General features: G+C 42.2%; 1 protein-coding gene across 1 annotated transcript in view; it reads left to right on the top strand.

The window, feature by feature from the left end:
- MALL (mal, T cell differentiation protein like) overlaps positions 1-17,502 on the top strand; it is a 53,011-nt gene extending 35,509 nt beyond the window's left edge. The window contains exons 2-4 of the mRNA XM_027853941.1: positions 12,195-12,362; positions 13,705-13,833; positions 16,970-17,502. Of these exons, the coding sequence (XP_027709742.1) occupies positions 12,195-12,362; positions 13,705-13,833; positions 16,970-17,032 (360 nt within the window). The 3' untranslated portion in view covers positions 17,033-17,502. The remainder of the gene's footprint in view (positions 1-12,194; positions 12,363-13,704; positions 13,834-16,969) is intronic.
- Positions 17,503-19,857: the final 2,355 nt, after the last annotated feature.

The following is a 19,857-nucleotide window of genomic DNA, read 5'->3' as shown; positions in this document are numbered from 1 at the left end:
GTCCCTAACTCATGGCTCTGTCCCCATTACTAACGTTATTTCCCTTCCTCGGAACCTTTCTATCCAACTCCCTAGATTCTCCTCCATTTATTTTCCCTAGAACTTCTCCATTCTCCATTCTCCAAAATATCCCTCTGTGGCAGAGGTTCTTAACCTGGGACCAATGAATTTGATTTTTTAAAAATATATTTTTATAACTTTTATTTCAATATCATTGGTTTTGTAATTCTATTTATTTTATTCATTTAAAAATATTATTTTGAAAGGGGGGGTAGGTCCATAGGCCTCACCAGACTGTCAAAGGAGTCCATGACATGAAAAAAATTAAGAACTCCTGTTCTATCAATCTTTTTCCAAAAGTGCCATGTAGTGGATAAAGCACTGGGCCTGGAGTCAGGAAGACCTGAATTCAGACACACAGGTCTCAGACACTTATTAACTTCACTTATCTTTTGTCTGCCTCAATGTCTACAACTGTAAAATGAGGATAATCATAGCATCTACCTCCTTGGATTGTTGTGACTACTGAATGAGGCAATATTTAAGTAGTTGGCCCAGTACCTGGTACACAGTAGTCACTTAACAAATGCTTGTTCCCTTTTCTTCCCATTCTAGGAATGCCCATTCTTTCCTTTCTCCCAAACAAACCTCAGATGTCCCTACCCCTTCAGAGACTTGAAGAACCCAGTATGAAGAAGCCACTGGGCCCCAGACCCTTAATAACCTAGAGAAATCCAGATACCACTTTTTTCTGAAACCTGGGTATTGAAGATTTCTGAAATTGGATTGGAAGGCAGGAAATGGAAAACAACTACCCATAGGATCCAGGTCCCAGTTTGATCTGACTCTGAAATCGAGAGTTGTCAGCCTGGAAAAGTCCTCTTACCTCACACTGGTACTTTTCTCTTATCTAGGCTGATTAGTAACATCAGCACTTCAAGATCTCCCGTTAATCTAATATGGGTCTTGTAATAGCAATAATAACAGTAGTTGTAGTCATTTAGTTACTCAACAAGCATTTGTTAAACACCTCCAAAGTGCTATTATTGTTGTCATTTCAGTTGTGTCTGACTCTTCATGACCCCATTTGGGGTTTTCTTGTCAAGGATACTGGAGTGGTTTGCCATTTCTTTCTCCAGCTCATTTTACAGATAAGGAAACTGAGGCAAACAGGGTTAAGTGACTTGCCCAGGGTCACATAGCTAGTAAGTGTCTAAGGCTGGATTTAAACTTAGGAAAATGAGTCTTCCTGACTTCAGGCCCAGCGCTCTATCTACCTCACCACCTAGCTTCCTTCAGTGTCAAGCACTGAGCTAAAAGCTAGCAATACAAAGAAATGCAAAAGCAGGGACCCTGCCCTCAAGGAGCTCACATTCTAATAGGGGAGACAACATGTAGACAACTATAAACGTACAAAATACAGTAATCTCTGAGGGAAGGCACCATTGGGTTGGGATGGGGATGGAGAGGGCAGGAAAATTCTCTTGCAGAAGTGGGATTTGAAGTGGGTTTTGAAAGAAGGCAGGGAAGCCAGGAGACAGAGGTCTCCAGGAGAAGAAGAGGGTTTCAGGCATAGGGGACAACCAGTAAACAGGAACAGTGTTGGAAGATGGAGCGTCATGTGCCAGGAGACAGAAGAAGGCCAGTGTTCCTGGACCACAGAGTCCATGGAAAGGAGTCAAGTGTAAGAAGATTAGAAATACAGGAAAAGGGCCAGGCCATGAAGGGCTTTAAAAGCCACAAAAGAGTTCACATATGATCCTGGAGGCAATAGTTGTGATAACATACAAAATAATAACATAAAAGAAAAAAACAGGAGAGCAACTCATCTGAGAACTGTTTTTATCCAAACTCCATTGAACAAGAGGAGTTATTATGATAATAATAATAATTTACATTTATTTAGTACTTTCTAGCAATATAGTAATGATAATTATAACAATGATTCACAGCTTCTTTCTTAAGCCTGGAGTTCATTGGGCATTTTCAAATTCTAAGACCATATCTTTTGTACAAGACTGTTTTATTTATTATAATAGTATCATTACGCTTTTAGTGTAAAGTCTCTCAACTCTGTCTGCCTCAGTTTCCTCATCTGTAAAATGAGCTGGAGAAGGAAATGGCAGACCACTCCAGTATCTTTGCCAAGAAAACCCCAAATGAGGTCACAAAGAGTCATATGATTGAACAAATCATTATAGTTTCTTATCTTTAGGATCATAGATCAAAGCTTCAAAATAATGAAAGATCTCTCTGGTCAAAAAATATCGTGTGGTGGCCAACAGTCTTACGATGAGCCTGTGCACAGAACCCGGCTGGTCATCTGAGGCGGTGTATTGCTAGGTCCAAAAGCAAAGCCTTTCTGCTTCCAGCATCACTCCCACATCACTGTGAGGCACTGGGATGGGACATCAGTGGAAAGTTTCATTTCTTGGATGGAAGGAATGCTGAATGGTAGACTCACAGACTCGAGATACTAGAGGTGAAAGGGATCTCAGAGATCATCAGGACTTATTTCACAAATTAGGAAACCGAGTCTCAACTAGAGCAAAGTGATCTACCTAAGTCACACAAGCTAGTTAATGGTGAATCTGAGGCTGGAGCCTGGGTCCCCTGACTCCTAGTTCAGCGTTCTTTCCACTGAGCTGTAGCTGCCTCTTTAAATGCATGAACAACATGTAATAACAAAAGCAATTGAAGAGTTCAGGAGACAGAAGTCTTTCTCCATAGTAAAACATAATTCCCCCTGCCATCTTTGTTTTCTTTTTCTTTAGTTGGGTCATTCTCTACATCTATAGGGGAACGAATAACTTGGTCTCCAGTCCACTCCAAAAGTGCCCTTCAGGTTTCAAATTAACTTTAGTCTGTGTGTACACAAACTGTTCAGAAGACATCAGGGCTCCTAAAGTGGTCACTGAAACAGACTTTTCAGCTCAAAAATCTTCACTGGCTCCCCATTGCCTACTACAGGGAGTATGAACTCCTTACTGTAGCATTGAAGGCTCCCTGCAATGTGGCTGCAACTCACCTCTCCAAATGTAGTTCATGTTACTCATCTTTAAACACTCATGGCCAAGTTAGACTGTTTGCTGTTTCTTGAACTGAGTGTCCTATGTCTCACCTCTCTGATTTGACTAGGCTGTCCCCTGGCCCCCGTCCTTGGAATAGACCGCTCCCACCACCACCTCTTCATTCAGCCTCCTGCTCCTGAGCCACCTCTCCCATGAAGTCTTCCCTGATTCCTTCTACTCCCACATACCCACAAGCACATGTCCTCTCTACCCTCAAGTTTTCCTGGAACTTTTTGTCTGGAGCTCTCCTTTGGCCCCCATCCTATGTCACACCCTTTCCCTCTCCACCACGAAACATTTTGAAGGTTCCTTGAGGGAAGGGACTGAATCATTTTTATCATTGTTTCTCCAGTGCTGAGCACAAAGACTTGGACATAATAGGCATTCAGTAATCATGTGCTGATTTGAACTAAGTATACAAGATAACAGCACCGTTCCATGTTTGCTGACTAATCCCATGTCTAAAATTAATATGTTGATCTTGGAAGACGTAATGAACACTAGAAATGGGAAGGAATATAAGACATGGGAAAGGTCTGGAATGTCAATTCGTTTGTTTGTTTGGTTTTTTTTAAGAGGTGATGGCATATGCTCAAGTTTCTCATGCCTCTCTAGAAACCAACCCAGACTCCCCATAGTAGACATAAGATGACAGTGTTGTTTTTTTCAATCATCGGAAGCCAGCTAACACAACATGAACTTGGCAGAGATCATGCTGTGTCTCAGGAGGTGGTAGACTGTGGAGGTGAAAAATAAGTCTTTTTTTCCATTGGCTATGTAACATGAAAGAGCCATTTCACAGGATGCCCATACCTCCCACTGAAATAGTCAGAACTAGAAATCACATACCCAAGTAGAAGTATTTGCCTGAGGTTTCCTAGTGGTGTTTGTGGAGGTGAATCTTTGCATCACAGGATAGCATAATGAGAAGACATCTGAGGCAACAGCGTTTATTAAATGCTTGCTGCACATCAGATACCATGCTGAGCAATGGAGATGCAATGACAGGCATGAGCACAGTCCTTACCCCCAAGGAGCTTACATTCTAATGTGGGAGACAACATGCACACACACACACACACACACACAAACCATACATTGAGGATGTATAGATTATAAATAGAAGATAATCTCAGAAATACAAATCTTACTTTGCCGAAGAGAAAACTGAGGACCAGAAGGGTTACGTGCCTTGCCCCAAATCACAAAGTGAGTAAATGGCAGAGTTGATGGTAGAAGTCAAGCCTCTTTTTTTTTTATTTTTTTTTTAATTTTTAGGCAATTGGGGTTAAGTGACTTGCCCAGGGTCACACAGCTAATAAGTATCAAGTGTTTGGTCTGAGGCTGGATTTGTACTCAGGTCCTCCTGACTTCAGGGCCAGAGCTCTATCCACTGCACCACCTAGCTGCCCCAGAAGCCAAGTCTCTTGACCCTCAGACCAATGGTCTTTCTATAATAGCGCCCTGAGCCCCAGAAGCTAATCCCAAAGTGTTCTCTAGGGTGATACAAATCACAGAATCACAGAGTTGGAAGGGACCTCAGAGGGTACTTAGTTTGACACATACCCGAACAAGGCTCCACTCTATCACAGCCCCAAAAAGGGAGCATCCAGTTCATGTTTGAAGATGTCTAGTGAGATAGAACCCCCATCTTCCCAAAGCTGGAGAGGGCCTCAGTGGGCCCTATTCATTGGCTTACTAAGGACCAAACCATACTTAATGATACACCTCTGTGCATGGAGGTAGAAGGCGATGACATATCATCCTCTTGATAATCCCAGTATGTGGTCCAACCCCAAAGAAGGGTTTATCTAAGGCACTTCCATTGTGATGGATTTATGGCTAGAGGGAGGAGAGACTTTACTCTGGTGCTGGCATTCAGTGCTCTAGCCAACAAAACATTTTCTTTCCTCTACAACAAGAGCACAGTGAAAAAGGTGCCGGTGGTGACACGTTGAAGGTAATAAAGGCAAATTGGGTATGTTGTAGTCTAAACAGCTCATTTTACTGATGAATCAGTCAATAAACATTTATTAAGCACCTACTATGTGCCAAGCACTGTGCTAAGCACTGGAGATACAAAGGAAAGCAAAAGATAGTCCTTGGGGCACTAGGTGGCGCAGTGAATAGAGCTCTGGCCTTGGAGTCAGGAGGACCTGAGTTCAAATCCAGCCTCAGACACTTGACACTTACTAGCTGTGTGACCCTGGGCAAGTCACTTAACCTGTTTGCCTCAGTTTCCTCATCTGTAAAATGAACTGGAGAAGGAATAGCAAACCACTCCAGTATCCGCCAAGAAAATTACAAATGGGCTCACAAAGAGTCAGAGCACGACCGAAAACAACTAAACAACAAAAATACTCTTTCTACTATACCACATTGGTGTGCTGGTGTGGTTTTTTTTTCCCCTCTTCCCTCACATCCCCTTCCTTTCTCTTCTTGAAAGACAACCAGATTATTCATCTTTTTCCTTAGCTGGGGCTTAAAGGGCAAATGACTCACAAAGGGATCGATGGCTTCCTTGGAAAATCCACCTTCTCCAGGCTGGGCTGCAAGGGGCTTGTTAGTAAACAGAACTATCTCCAAGTTAGTAATGGTGGCAATGCTGACCTTCCTCTTCATGCTCAGGCCAAGACACAGCGACCTTTCAGATCAAAGGATCATAGATTTAGAGTGGGGAAGACCTAAGAAATAATCAATCCAACTGCCTCATTTTACAAATGAGAAAACTGAGACTCACAGACATATGAACCAAGTTCATACAAGTATTATTCAAAGGGTGTTCATATGGAAAAGGGTTTAGACCTGTTCTGCTTGGGCGTAGAGGGGGGAATGAGGGGCAGTGGTAGAAGAGACAGAGAGGAAAATTTAGGCTTGATGTTAGGAGGAAGTGTCTAACATTTGTTGTTTTTGTTGTTCAGTTGTTTCAGTCCTGTCTGATTCTTTGTGATCCCATTTGGGGTTTTCCTGGCAAAGATATATGAGTGGTTCACCATTTTCTTCTCCAGCTCATTTTACAGATAAAGAAACTAAGGCAAACAGGCTTAAGTGACTTGCCCAAGGTCACACAGCTAGTAAGTGTCTGAGGCCAGATTTGTACTCAGGAAGAGGAGTCTTCTGGAGTTCAGGCCCAACACTCTTATCTACTGTACCACACAAAGCCAGTAAGAGCTGAATTCAAATCCTATCTCTAACACATAAGAGCATTGTGACCCTGGACAAGTCATTTAAGGCCTTAGTGCTCTGGGAAACTCTAAGACCAAATTGCAGAAAAGGTGCTAGCTGCATTGGAAGAGGGAGTTCCCACTTGCAGGAGTTCCCTGTGCCAATAAAATTGCAGGTCCAATGTCATACCCTAATAAGAAAAAAAAAATGAACAGAATTGACAATCTCTTTCTAAATCTGTATTTTCACAATCTCCTTTTCTTTAGGCAACATGGACAATGATTGTTTTCTCAAATCTGATCCTTCATTGCCAGAATAGCAATAAAACATTTACAAAAATCAAATGTTAAATTTTTTAAAATAAAACAAAACTAACAGGGAACAAGCATGGAGCTGATCCTTCAGCTTCTCTCACCCTCACCCTCTTCAGGAATGAGCAAAATCTGACTCACAGGGCAGGTAGTCCCACCTCTACCAACAGTTTCTGGGCTTAAACTCTGCATGTTGTTTGCTTAAAACTTAGAACTCCTTTTCCCATAGAAACTGTATCATACACCATGGTTTGATTCCCAGCCAGACCACGAGAGCCAGTGATATGACAGAACACAGTTGCTAACAGCATTAGCAATAGTTTGGGGACCTGGGATTTAAAGGCCACAAAAAGAGGGAAAGAAGAAGAAAAAGAGGAGGAGAATGTCTTCCCTCCTTCTTGGGCTCCAGGGAGAATTTTGAAATAGACAAAATTTGTCTTTGGTATCTTCCCACCTTCCTCTCTGTAGCAGAGCCCTGCCTCCTAGGGCAGCCTCCCCAGGCCCTTAGGGATCCGTTGCCCTCATCTTCCCTTTGTTCTGCAAAACAGTGTCTAGTGTCAGCTAGGTGGTCCAGTGGATAGAATGGAGTCTGGAGTCAGGAAGTTTAAATCCAGCCTCAGACATTTACTAGATGTGTGATCCTGGGGAAGTCACTTAACCCTGTTTGCCTCAGTTTCTTCATCTGTAAAATGAACTGGAGAAGGAAATGGCAAGCCATCTCAGTGTCTTTGCCAAGAAAATCCCAAATGAGATCACAAAAAATCAGACACAACTGCAGAACAACATTGAGGCTTACCGAAGGACTCACCTCTTCCAATTGCTCCATGTTCAAAATTGCCTCTTTCCCTCACTCCACATCTCACTTATTGAAATTCCCTTTCTCTCAGTATAAAAGCTAAGCAATCTCATTGCGCTACTTAAAACAAATATGTGAATAACAAATAGCTGTCTCTTCTCCCCCATAAGTATTTGAATGTTTCAAAGATGATACCTAAGTGGGTAGCTAGGTGGCATAATGGATAGAGCACAGGCCCTGAAGTCAGGAGGGCCTCAGTTCAAATCTGGCCTCAGACACCTACCAGCTATATGACCCTGGGCAAGTCACTTACCCCTTGTCTGGAAAAGAAGGAAAGAAACAAAAAGAAAATGATACCTAAATAAATCTCCACTGAGTGGGACTTCAGGCAATGTAACAAAATGAGGCCCAGGGGCAGGACTCTGGATGATGGAGAAAGGCAAGTCATTGTAGACGGTGTGGCCATGGGCAAATCATTCTCCTTCTCCGGGCCTCCATTTCCTTAAATATGAAGAGAGGACTGGAACTAGATGATGTCCCCACTTTCCTATAAGCTTTGAGTTCCTGTGATTCTGATTCTGGGGTGCAGAAAATCTCTGATAACGTTGTTCTTAACTGGACTCATGGCTCAGCCAGTGATTGGATGTAAACAACATGAGACTAGTTAATTCACTCGCTTAGAAATTTGTTTGTTTGTTTGTTTAGGGCAAGATGAACAGTACCTGAAACATCATTGGTTTGGTCTTCTTTTCAAGGAGTAGTAGGAAAGGCAAAAGACGAGTGAGAGGGGGAGGGGTTTGTCTGGAGATAAAATCTCTCATCCCAGTAGATTGAAGGCCAAAGGCAATATGGTTGAATGGAAAGAACATGGGATATGACATCAGAACATCTGTGTTCAAATCTTGTCTCTGCTATTGATTAGTAGCTGACTTTGGGAAAGTCACAATCTCCCCAGACCTCAGTTTCCTCACTTGACCTGATTCTTGAAGAAAAAACAAGGGTTCCATGAGGTAGAGGTGAGAAAGGGGAGCATTCTAAGCGAGCATGGGAGACTATGGGTAGACAGATTGAGAAGGTGGCATCTAGGACAGAGCGTGTGAGGGAGAGTAATGTGAAGTGAGGCTAGAAAGAGAGGCTGGGGCCAGCTTGTGGAGAATCTGAAGAGCCAGGCTAAGGAGCTTCGTTCTATCCTAAAAGCAATGGGGAGCCACTGAAGGTTTGTCATTAGGAAAGTGACATAGTCAGACATGTGCCTTCGGAAAATAATTTTTTGAGTGAAGAGGAGGATGGATTGGAGAAAGGAGAGGCTAGTAAAGAAACCAATTAGGAAGCTCTTAGAATAGTCCAGGAAAGAGATGATGTGGTCTGAATCAGGGTAGTAACTGTGTGAGTAGAGAGAAAGGGACAGATGAGAAAGATAACGTGGAAGTAAAATGGACAAGATTCAGCAGCCGATTAGGTGGGGGGAAGGGAGAGGGAGAGGGAAAATTCAAAGATGACTCTGAAGTTATAATTCTGGGTGACTGAGAATAATCTATCCTCAACATAAATAAGGAAGTCTGGAGGATGGAAAAGTTGATTTGAGGAAGAAGAGAATTAAGGTGATGAGTTCATTTCGGAACATTAAATGTGAGGTGCTGATCAAATGACTAGGTAGAGATGTCTGGCAAACTGAGGTATAGGGTTGGATCTCAGGAAAGGGCTTAGGGGATATGTGTGTGCATGTGTATACACATATATCTCTATATATAATTTATACACAGTATATATATTATATATATATATATATATATACACACATATATACATATACACACCCACCTAGAGTCATCTTATAGAAATGATCATTGACATGAGTGTGGATGAGATCACCTAAAGAGAGAATGTGGAGGGAGAAGAAAAGAGGGCCTGGGTGGGATCTATTCACTCTAAAAAGTCAGGAGAAGGATGGTGATCTAGCAAAGGACATTGAAAATGAGCAGTCAGACAGATTGGATTTCTACCTGGAAAGAACGGTGTCCCAGAATCCAAGAGGGAAGCCAGAATTCCAGAAGAGGGAGGGGCTGATGTTGTAAAGAGCTCAAGAAAGACTGAGGATGAGTTGGGCAAGTCACTTAAATTCCCTGGGACTCAGTTTCTTCATGTGTAAAATGAAGGAGGTAGACTGGGATGACTATAGACTGGGATGGCTATCTTCCAGTGCTACATTAGTGATGATGTGATTGTGACTGAGAAGAGGCCATCTAATTCAGTTAAAGATTGTTGGTAGGGGCAGCAAGGTGGTGCAGTGGATAGAGCACCGGCCCTGAAGTCAGGAAGACCTGAGTTCAAGTCTGGCCTCAGACCAAACACTTGACACTTACTAGCTGGGTCAAGCTGTGTGACCTTGGACAAGTCACTTAACCCCAACTGCCTTTAAAAAAAAAAAAAGAAGATTGTTGGTAATCTGTGGGAAAGCAGTTTCATTAGGGTGGTAAGGCTGGTGGAGGCTACAAGTTTAGACAACTCTTTCTACGATTTCGCCTGATGATAGCCTGAGGAGATGACAGAGTCAAGGTGTTTTTAAAGGTGGAGGAGACCTGAGTATGTTTTCAGGCAGTGTAGGAAGAGCCAGGGACGAATAGACACTGATGATGAGAAAGAGAATGATGGAGGAGAGCAACGAGTCAGCAAGAAGGGCAACCTCATCCTCTGAGAATGGAGTGACGGAGAGGCTGCATGAGGAAGTGAAAAGAGGAAGGGAGGGAAGGAGCTAGTGATAAACTTTGATTTTCTCAGGAGAATAGAAGATGAGCTCTTGTGCTGAGAGAAGGATTGACTGGGGATTTGAGGAGAGCAGAGAAAGTTCATGAATGGTCTCTACAAGGAGGAAGATATTCAGTGCTGCTGTTTGTCCTTCGTTCTCGAAGAGGACCACGACATCAGGGAGGTGATGCCATGCCATAAAAGTGAATTGGATTTAAGGGAGGGAGAGCTGTGCAAAGTCACCGGCCTCACTTTCACCTCCAGAGCCATCTGGGTCCAGTGGCCAGACATGGATCAGGACAACTGGAGATGGCCCAGGATGCAGTAAGGGACCTTGGCCTTTTCAGCTAAAGTCTTTAACAGACTCAGTTTGACTGAGGCAGCACCCATTGAGTGATTAAGGCTTATTAAAAAATGAAGCAAAGAATGGCCTCTTTAAAATATATATATATATAGATCTAGAAGGAGAAGACCCTCAGGGTTTCTGGCAAAACCAGAAACAATTGTTATTGACATTCATTCTGAGCCAATCAGACCCAAACAGACAAGATATTTAATGAAGAAATGATAAAAGGATGACCATGGACATGGGAGGAGCTAGTTGGAATCAGAGAGACATGAATTAATAGTGGACTTAGTGGGCAGTTGGCATGGATGACTTCCTCCAGCAGCGGCCTGGGAATTAGGGATCAGCGGAGAGTGAATGTAGAGTTAAGATTCAAAGATGGGGGACAAGTGCATCATTGAACCAATTGAATGTATAAAGGAAGGCCAAAACAGTATTGAGGGCCTTGGAAGAAAAAGCAAATGTGGAGGAGTAATGGATATTGAATAGTAATAGCTAGCATTTCTATAGCACTTTAAGGTTTGCCAAGTGCAAAGTTTAGCACATTACCACATTTGATCCTCGTAACAACACTGTGATGTGGGTGCTATTATTATCCTCCTTTTAAAGATGAGGAAACTGAAGCTGAGAAGGGTTAAGTGACTTGTCCAGGGTCACCCAGGCTAGTAACTGTCTGAGGCAAGATTCATACTCAGTTGTCCCCGATTCCAAACCCACTGCTCTAGCCACCATACAACCCAGGGGCAGAAGAGAGAAACAGAGGGACAGGAAATTATATTACAGGAAAGGAACTTCAGTGCTCAAGATCACGGAGGTAAATGGCTTGAGGGTGATGGGGAGGTCAGTGTAAGACTGAGCTACAATGGAGATGAGTCATGGGAATTGAGGAGGTGGAGAAACCAGAGAACACGGCTTCATAGCGACATCCGACATCCGTATGAATAAAGGAACCTCTAAGGATAAGGGTAGAGGGTAAGTCGAAGAAGACTGTATATGTAATTCAGGTGCTGAACTCTGAGCAAGGAGAGTAATATGGAAGCCAGCAGCTGACAGAAACAAAGATCTGGACAAAGTAAAATAGACAAGTGGTGTAAAAGTCAAAGCAAAAGACATAATGGAACTACAGTGGTTGGGGAAGGATCAGGAAGTAACGTGAGGAGTAGAGAATATGCCAACTGCTCCTTCTGACCCAGGGTGCCATACAGCATGAGAAGAGTAGCCAGCACTGTAGAGTGGAACCAGTGATGAGGCATCTACTGGAGGAATCCAGTTTTCTGCTAGCACCAGGAAAACGGGAAGAAAATGAAAACAAGAGTTCTAGGATGAGGAAGAATTTGTTAACAATAGCGGTGGTTGGGAGTGGTTTCCAGAGGACACTATGGAAGAGGACAGAAGGTAAAAGGGTTGGGGCTAAACTGAATAGGGGTGAAAATGAAGGGAGAGGTCAAAAAGGGTAAAAGACCTTGCCTCAGTAGGCATCTAAATTGCAAGAATTTGGGAAAGGAATTTGTTTCACTTTAGTTTGGGAGAAGTCCCATTTGGTTATAGTATTGAGTTGCTTAGAGCAGAGAACCAGAGGATGTATGAACAATGGCCGAGGGGACCAGGAAAGTCATGGGTTAAAGTAGATCATTAATTCTGAACGTACCACGCCAAGGGGGAAAACAGCAACAAAGATGAAAAGAGACTCATGCCTTGCACAGAAAACTACACTGTAGGAAAGAAATGCCTTCAACACAAGTTTTCTTTTCTTTTTTCAGGTATTTGGATGCTGGGTCTGGATTCTGGTAGCTGCCACCGAAGTGTATTTTGATTTGTTGCAAGGATGGGTTATGTATGTATCCATCACTTCATTCCTCATCTCCCTGATGTTCATGTTGTCTTACTTACTTGGATTTTATAAAAAATATGAATCCTGGAGAGTTTGGGTAAGGATGTGTAGTGTTACCATGAATATTGGCTGGAGGCATACAGATTTGCTGCCTGATTTGGGGACTTTTCTTGCCAAGGGACAACTTCAGGATGACGATGGCCCCAGAGACTGTAGGGATGATTATTCTTCCACTAAAATGAATTCTGAGAGGACTCCTGCTTTATCATAAAACCAGAAATATACAAACCATAAATCACAAAATGTAAATCAGGGGAATATTCTTCAGTTTATAAAAGGATTTGACAACATCCTCAAATGTTTATTAAATACCTATTGTTTATGGAGGATTATGCTAGATGCTTGGAGGAAATGCGAAGTTTGGATAAAACAGGGTCTCTGATTATTAGGCGGATATGACATATACAGCTATACAATGTTACAAAGTAAGTACACAAGAGAGATGCAAAGTGTTACATGATGTTTGAGGGGAGAAGTTATTGTAGATGGGAGGGAAGAGAGAAGACTTCACGGAGGAAATGGCACTGGAGTTGGGATTTTTTTTTAAGGGATTTATAGTAATTCAAAAAAGAAAAGAGGTTGAGAGAAAACATTCTATGTATATTTACCTCTCCGGGTACCCTTACTCTCAGGTTGGTTCTCCAGGATGACTAATTCAGGTTTAAGGTGCTCAGTGGGTCCACACTCCTAAAACTGTTTAGAAGGGAAGGAATTTTCCCAATGGCCTCATACAACTACTGTTATGGTTGTCTAGGTAGTGGTTAGTTTATGGCTGTCCTGATGGGCCAATGCTTGGCTCAGAAGGGTGGAAGTTGGTAGCTTTCATGGCAAAGGGAAGAGGCAGAGGGAAAGAAGGATAAGAGAAAACAGTTAAGTGCAGTCGTGATAGAGAAAAGTCCCACAATCAGAAGGAGAGTGAGATATAGCCCATATCTCTACCTTCAGATAGGCTGATAATCCTTGACGTCAGACCCAGACTCCCCAGGAAACCCTATCCTCATGGAGACCATGGTCCTAAAAGATACATAGGTTGAGATGTTGAGTGACTCAAGGTACAGATCAGATCACTTTGGACACTTCATTGTCTCTGCTACCCACTCTTTATATCTTGGAATTTTATCAAGTTAATGGGAAACTCAAATGATCAGGGGTCCTCTCATCACATAGTGATTTTGAATGAGACTTCCCTTGCTATTTTTTTCCTCCAAGGACTTTTTACTTGAATAAAAAGTCAGTCCTAATCTGACACAAGAGGTTCTGTCCTTTAATACTACTAACACTTGTGGATATCTTAGTTTTATAATAAAAGATAAAGGTGGTGGCTTTGAAATTGTCTTATAAAGCTTATTTCATGATTTTCTTTGGGGACTGTTTTCCAGGATAGCCTTTATCATGGATCTACAGGAATTTTGTACATGAGTGCAGCTGTTTTACAAGCAAATGCAACAATTCGCACGGAGAAAGAAAGACCTGGGAAAATTTTTTATGAACTGAATACTGCTGCCACGGTGAGCTGAGCTGTGAGGTGTTCAGTACAAGAATTTTTAAGTGCTAGACCACAATGGAGTATAAGAGACAGAAGCCCTTTATCAGTTTGCTCCAAGTCAATGATGGGGGAGGGTTCATTTTCCCAGTTCAGGAATAGATGGGTTTTCCTCATTGGTGAGGATCACATCCAACTTAGGTCAACAAATGCTTGTTAAATTCCTGCTCTGGGTTGGGCACTATGCTAAGTACTGGGGATACAAAGAGAAAATCCAAACAGTCCATGCCTTTAAGGAGTCCATTCTCTCCTAGGAGGGGGGCAAGATGCATCAGATGCACAAATGATTGAATAGAAAATAAAAAGCACAGTACTTTCTAGGGGAAGCTGTGTATGAGAGAGACAGAGAAAGATACAGACAGACAGATGGAAACAGAGAAAGAGAAAGACTAACACAGAGATGGAGACAAACCAAGAAAGAGAGAGAGAGAAGGAGACAGACAAAGAGATAGAAAGAGGGAGACAGAAAAAGAGAGAGACTGACAGAGAAAGAGACAGAGAGATAGAGAGAAGGAGACAGAGACAGAAAAAGAGACAGAAAGAGATAGAGACAGAGGAAGAGACAGAGAAAGAGACAAAGAGATGGAGACAGAGAAAGAGATAGAGGGGAAGACAGACAGAGAGATAGAAAGAGGGAGACAGAAAAAGAGAGAGACTGAGAGAGAAAGAGACAGAGAGATAGAGAAAGGGAGACAGAGACAAAGAAAGAGACAGACAGACAGATGGAGACAGAGGAAGAGAAAGACTGACACAAAGAGAGATGGAGACAGACCAAAAAAGAGATAGTGAGAGGGAGACAGACAGACTGACAGAGACAAAGAGACACACAGAAAGAGACAGAGACAGACAGCTCACATCATGCAGCCCCTCACTGAATGATTTTGGAGGAGATAGTCATATTCCTTTCTGAGTTTTGTTGGGAGATCTTTAGCCTCAGGCTCCAAGAGAGGAATAAGAAGTAGGACTGGGAGCCATATAGGCTCAGGACCAGTGATTTGCTCTCTGAGGTAAAGTAGGTTCTGTGAAAATGCCTGCTTTATGAAAAATCTAAACTATACACAAACTCCAAATCATAAAACACATAAATGTAGAAGAGAGGGAAGAGGATAATTCTTCACTCTACAAAAGATTTTATCAAGGATAAGACCTTTGAAGTCAGTTTCCCCAGTGGGTTAAGACACTGAATTACAAACAGTAGAATTTATACATGGCTTTTCAGGAATAAGAGATGGTGTGGCATAGTGGCTAAAGGGTTAGTCTTGTCACACGGAAGACCTGATTTCAAGTCCTCCTTCTGATATATATTAGCTGTGTGATCATGAACGAGTAAAACCCTCAACTTCTCTGTGTCTCTAGGCAACTCTCTAAGACTGTAAGACATAGGTATGTTAATGGCTTGCCTTGCTGGAGGAAATTTCCACCCTAGCAGTTTCTCTCCTCTCCTCCCTCTCCTCCCTCTCCTCCAATGAAATTACAGGTTGGAACCAAAATTTTTCAGGAACATATCTAATGGGTAAGGTATAGTGCAGCTGCATAATAAAAAAAAAAAAAAGACGGAGATTGGAGATGCCCCCCTGTGCATTCAATCTTTTCTATTCCCCAATTAAAGAAGCCTTGGGAAGCACCAAAGGGTCACCCAGGTCATGAATGGGTCTTCTACATGAGGACTGATTTGCTGGTGAGTCACCTCCATCTACCCAGCCCCTGGGAGTTGTAGAATTGTTCCAGATGCTGTCAGGCTCTCCTCCCGTCTCACACAACATGTATGGGCTTCAATGAGCTCCTCACTTCATCAAATTCCTGTTGTTGAGTTTCTAAGCCTAGCATGTGTGCTGCTCCAGGATCAGAGAAGTGAACAGATAGTCTGGGTCAACATGTCTTTGAAAACTTCTAATCTCCCTTTCAATTTCTCTTCTTAAGTGAGAGAGGCAGAATTTGAAACCAGGTCTTCCTTACTCCAAAATCAGCCCTTTATCTACTACACCAATCTGCCTTTTATTTATGAAGAACTGTAAATATAAATAAACAATTTCTGGAATGCAACATTTTATGGGCTAAGGGAATTCACATTTCAAATGAACTCATCCTTGATTTAAAAAAAAAACAAAACTTTTGTAAAGTGACACATTATCCTCACCTCCCCCTTCACATTTATCTGTTTCATATTTTGGAATTTTGAAACCCTATCCCTGTGACAGAGGCTAAGGCATACTATATCTCTATGCCTTAGTTTATCCATCTGTAGAATGGGAATTCACAAGATAAAAAGAAACTATAAAGAACTTTGAGTTCCTTTGTAAGAAAAAAATGTTGTGTAACTACTGACTACAGTTATCACTTTCTAGTCAGTTGTTGTTGTTGTTGTTGTTCAGTCATTCAGTTGTATCCAACTCTTTATGACCCCATGGACGATAGCATACCAATACTGTTCATGGGGTTTTCTTGGCAAAGATAATGGAATGTTTTGCCATTTCCTTCTCCAGTGGATTAAGGCAAACAGAGGTAAAGTGACTTGCCCAGGATCACACAGCTAATAAGTGTCTGAGACCAAATTTGAACTCAGGTCTTACTAATTCCAGGTTCTATCAACTAGGCCACCTAGCTGCCCTTCTATTCACTAGGCAAAAGACATGTGTTCCATCTCCAGGAGACTATTTGGAGACTTTCCAGTTTGATAGGAACTGGAGAGAGACAGAGAGAGGTAGAGACAGAGACAAAGGGAGAGAGAGGAGAGACAGGCCTAGACAAAGGTAAAGAGACATAGAAGACAGAGAAAGAGAGACAGAGGGGAGAGAGACAGACAGAGACAAAGAGGAAGAAAGAAGAGAGATAGGCAGTGACAAAGAGGAAGAGAGAAGAGAGACAGGCAGCAACAAAGATAGAGAGACAGTGAAGAGACAGAGAAAGAAAGACAGAGAAGAGAGACAGAGACAGAAAGACACAGACTGAGACAGCGAGCTAAAACTTGTGCTTTGCTGGCATTGCCTGGAAGAGCTCAGATTGCCCTTCAGGGCATATGAATGATTTAGACCCTGCCCTGGGCTGCTGCTGAGCTGCGTCATTACTCCTCATTTCAACCCCTCCCCTTGTTTCTCTTCCAGTTCTTTGCTTTTATTACTACCTTTATGTACATCCTCCATGCCTTCAGCATCTACTACCACTGAAGGAGAGCAGAATGACAACAGGACAGAGAGGAATCTTTGTGTCCCGTCAGGACATACATCCAAAAGCTGGACTGAGAAGTAGTTGGCCCATGTTTTCAGACTGTATAAAACAAAAGTACTTTTGGTAACTTGGTTTTGAAATTTTAATTTGTCTTGAGTTTTTTGGATATCAGATGCAACTGTATTGTATATTAAAAATGTATTATTTTAGTTTGCCTGGAAAATAACTGACTCTGGGAATTATTTACCAATGAATAAAGCAAGTGTGGTGCATTTGTATTCCTTCATGTGAAAGGTTAAACCCCAGAGATATCACTCCCTGATCAATGAACTAGCAACAGGATTATTTATGTTTTAAATAGTGTTCATGATCAATTCATTATTGTTTATCAATCAATATGGGGCATCTAGGTGACACTCGTCTTCTTGAGTTCAAATCTGGCCTCAGATACTTACTAATTGTGTGACGCTGGGCAAGTCACTTCACCCTGTTTGCCTCAGTTTCCTCATCTGTAAAATGAGATGGAGAAGGAAATGACAAACCACTCCAGTATATTTGTCAACAAAACCCCCAAAAGAGATCATGAAGAGTCAGACATGACTGAAAACAACTGAACAACAACAATGTTCAATCCATTCTTATTTTCAAAATTGTTTCAAGCTATCTTATTTTTAAGGGTGACAAGATATAATTTTCTTTCTTTTCAAATGAGGTACAACCAGGGCCAAATCTAGGAGTGTTTGGATCCTAGGGCAATGTCTAAGGGCTAAAGACAGGAGGGAATCACATTGTGTGCCTCCTCTCTGGTGTATCAGCAAGGGGAACAGTAGTACAATGGAAAGAATACCAGAATCAGAGGACCACAGTTAAATCCTGCCTGGGAGACTTCCTACCTATGTGACTTCATGAAAGTCATTTAAGTTTCCTGGACCTCAGTTACTTCTGTACAATGAGATGGTCACACTAGATGGCCTCTGGGTCGCCTTCTAACTCTGGTGCTGTGATCCTTCACTCCCACTGGCTGCCTCCTTATTGTTGTTGTCTGTCCTTCATTCTCAAAGAGGACCAGTGACATCATAAAGGTGATGTCCTGACTTTCTAATGAATTGGAATGAGTGTAAGTAGCAATTTTTTTCTGTTCTGAACAGATACTATGAGGGTCTTCTTCTAACTCCCTGAGTCACTGTCCAGGAGCCTGGTCTCCCAAGGGCAGCTGTGGGCACAATAAAATGATATTGTTGATCAAAGCTATATAGTGTTCTTACTCCACAGTTTCAAGCCCATCCTGCCACAGACATTGGAGGGGCCTCAACTAGTATCTGCCAAGATTTTAATACTTTATATAATTGTGCTAGAATTTCTAAATTTACCTCTTGAAAACATGCAAGTGATTGCTTAGCAAGTGGTGCTAGAAACCACTCTGTCCCTGAGAAGTGAGAATGACCAGATGGCACAGCTGACACCAAAAGCATGGGGGTAGCCATGGAAAGAGCACCATATTTAGAGTCAGAGGTCCTAGGCTGGAATCTCAGTTATTCTACTGACCAGCTGTGTGATTTTAGGCAAATTAGGCAAACTTCTCTGGGATTCAGTTTCCGTAAAGAATGGTGACTATAACTCCTTCCTTAAGGTCATGGGTGAAGGGAGAGAACTGATCAGTAAGCAGGTTGCCCTTGTGGGACGACTCAATCATACTGTCCCCCTCTTTCTGTCTCCTCACCAGCCTATGGGAGTAAATGGTTGCCAGGAGGGAGCAGGGGAGCTGAATCCATCCTTTAATCAATATTGTTACATGAACTTAGCCAAGTTATCCTATTTTTTTGGTCTTTTGCTTCCTCTTCTGGAAGATGAGGGGGGTAAATCCTCAGAGACTCCTTCCATCTCTGAATCCTATCATCTTATGTAGTACTATATCTCATAATACCATACTATTCATTCAACAAAAATGTATTGTGGTATTTTTTTTATGAGCATGGCACTGAAAGAGATGAGTAAAACCCAATTTCTGCTCTCAAGGAGCTTACAATATATATACTTAAACAACCCTTTAGGCCATGTATTCTGGTAGTTTATCCACATTGCTGTAATAGAGGGAAAGAACTGGGGGGGTTGTTTATTTGTTTTGTCTTTGCATCCCCAATTCCTTCAACATAGTAGGCATTTAATACATCATTCTTTTTTTTCTGAATTAAATTGAATTTTGACTCTTCTCAGTGAAATGGATGCTGTTGATTTGCTCCAGTAACGTAAGACTCAAGGTGCTTTTTTAAAAAATTAAATGTCTGAAGCTGATGGCTGTGTTTTTGTTTTGTCCTATGTGTAATGGAGGTGGAGTGATCTGCCTGGCTCTTGGGGAGGTGAGGAAGGGTTGAGAAAGGGGAGAAGCTCAAAGTCTCAAATTCCTGCCTGACATCTACTCAATTCATGCTGATCAGAGGAAGGTACCTGGTCCTTTCTTTACATTCCTTTCATCTCCAGAGGCAAATGCCCTGACACCATTGTCCCTTTAAAGTAATCACCATTTGTACACACATCTCCATCCATTGAAATCATTCCTATCTTTCAAAGATTTCAGGAACCAGATGCTCCATTCAGCAACTCCTGATCCACCTGACTTAGAAGTGATATCAGATTCCTTGAGCTCTCCCGTTACTCCACTTTGACCCCTCCAGTGTGTCTAACCATACTCTGAGCTGTATTCTGGTTATGGGTGTTCTCTTTCTATCTGCTAGACTGTAAGCCATTTGAGGGCAGGGGCCCCATTGTTTTTCATCTTTGTCTTGCCCACATTGTGCTGCCCAAAGCAGGTGCTTCAGGAAATGAA

The sequence above is a fragment of the Vombatus ursinus genome, unplaced genomic scaffold (assembly GCF_900497805.2).
Source record: "Vombatus ursinus unplaced genomic scaffold, bare-nosed wombat genome assembly UNPS02010219.1, whole genome shotgun sequence".
Lineage (NCBI taxonomy): Eukaryota > Metazoa > Chordata > Mammalia > Diprotodontia > Vombatidae > Vombatus > Vombatus ursinus.
Note: the sequence above shows the minus strand (reverse complement) of the source record. Positions and strands in the feature narration are given on the sequence as shown.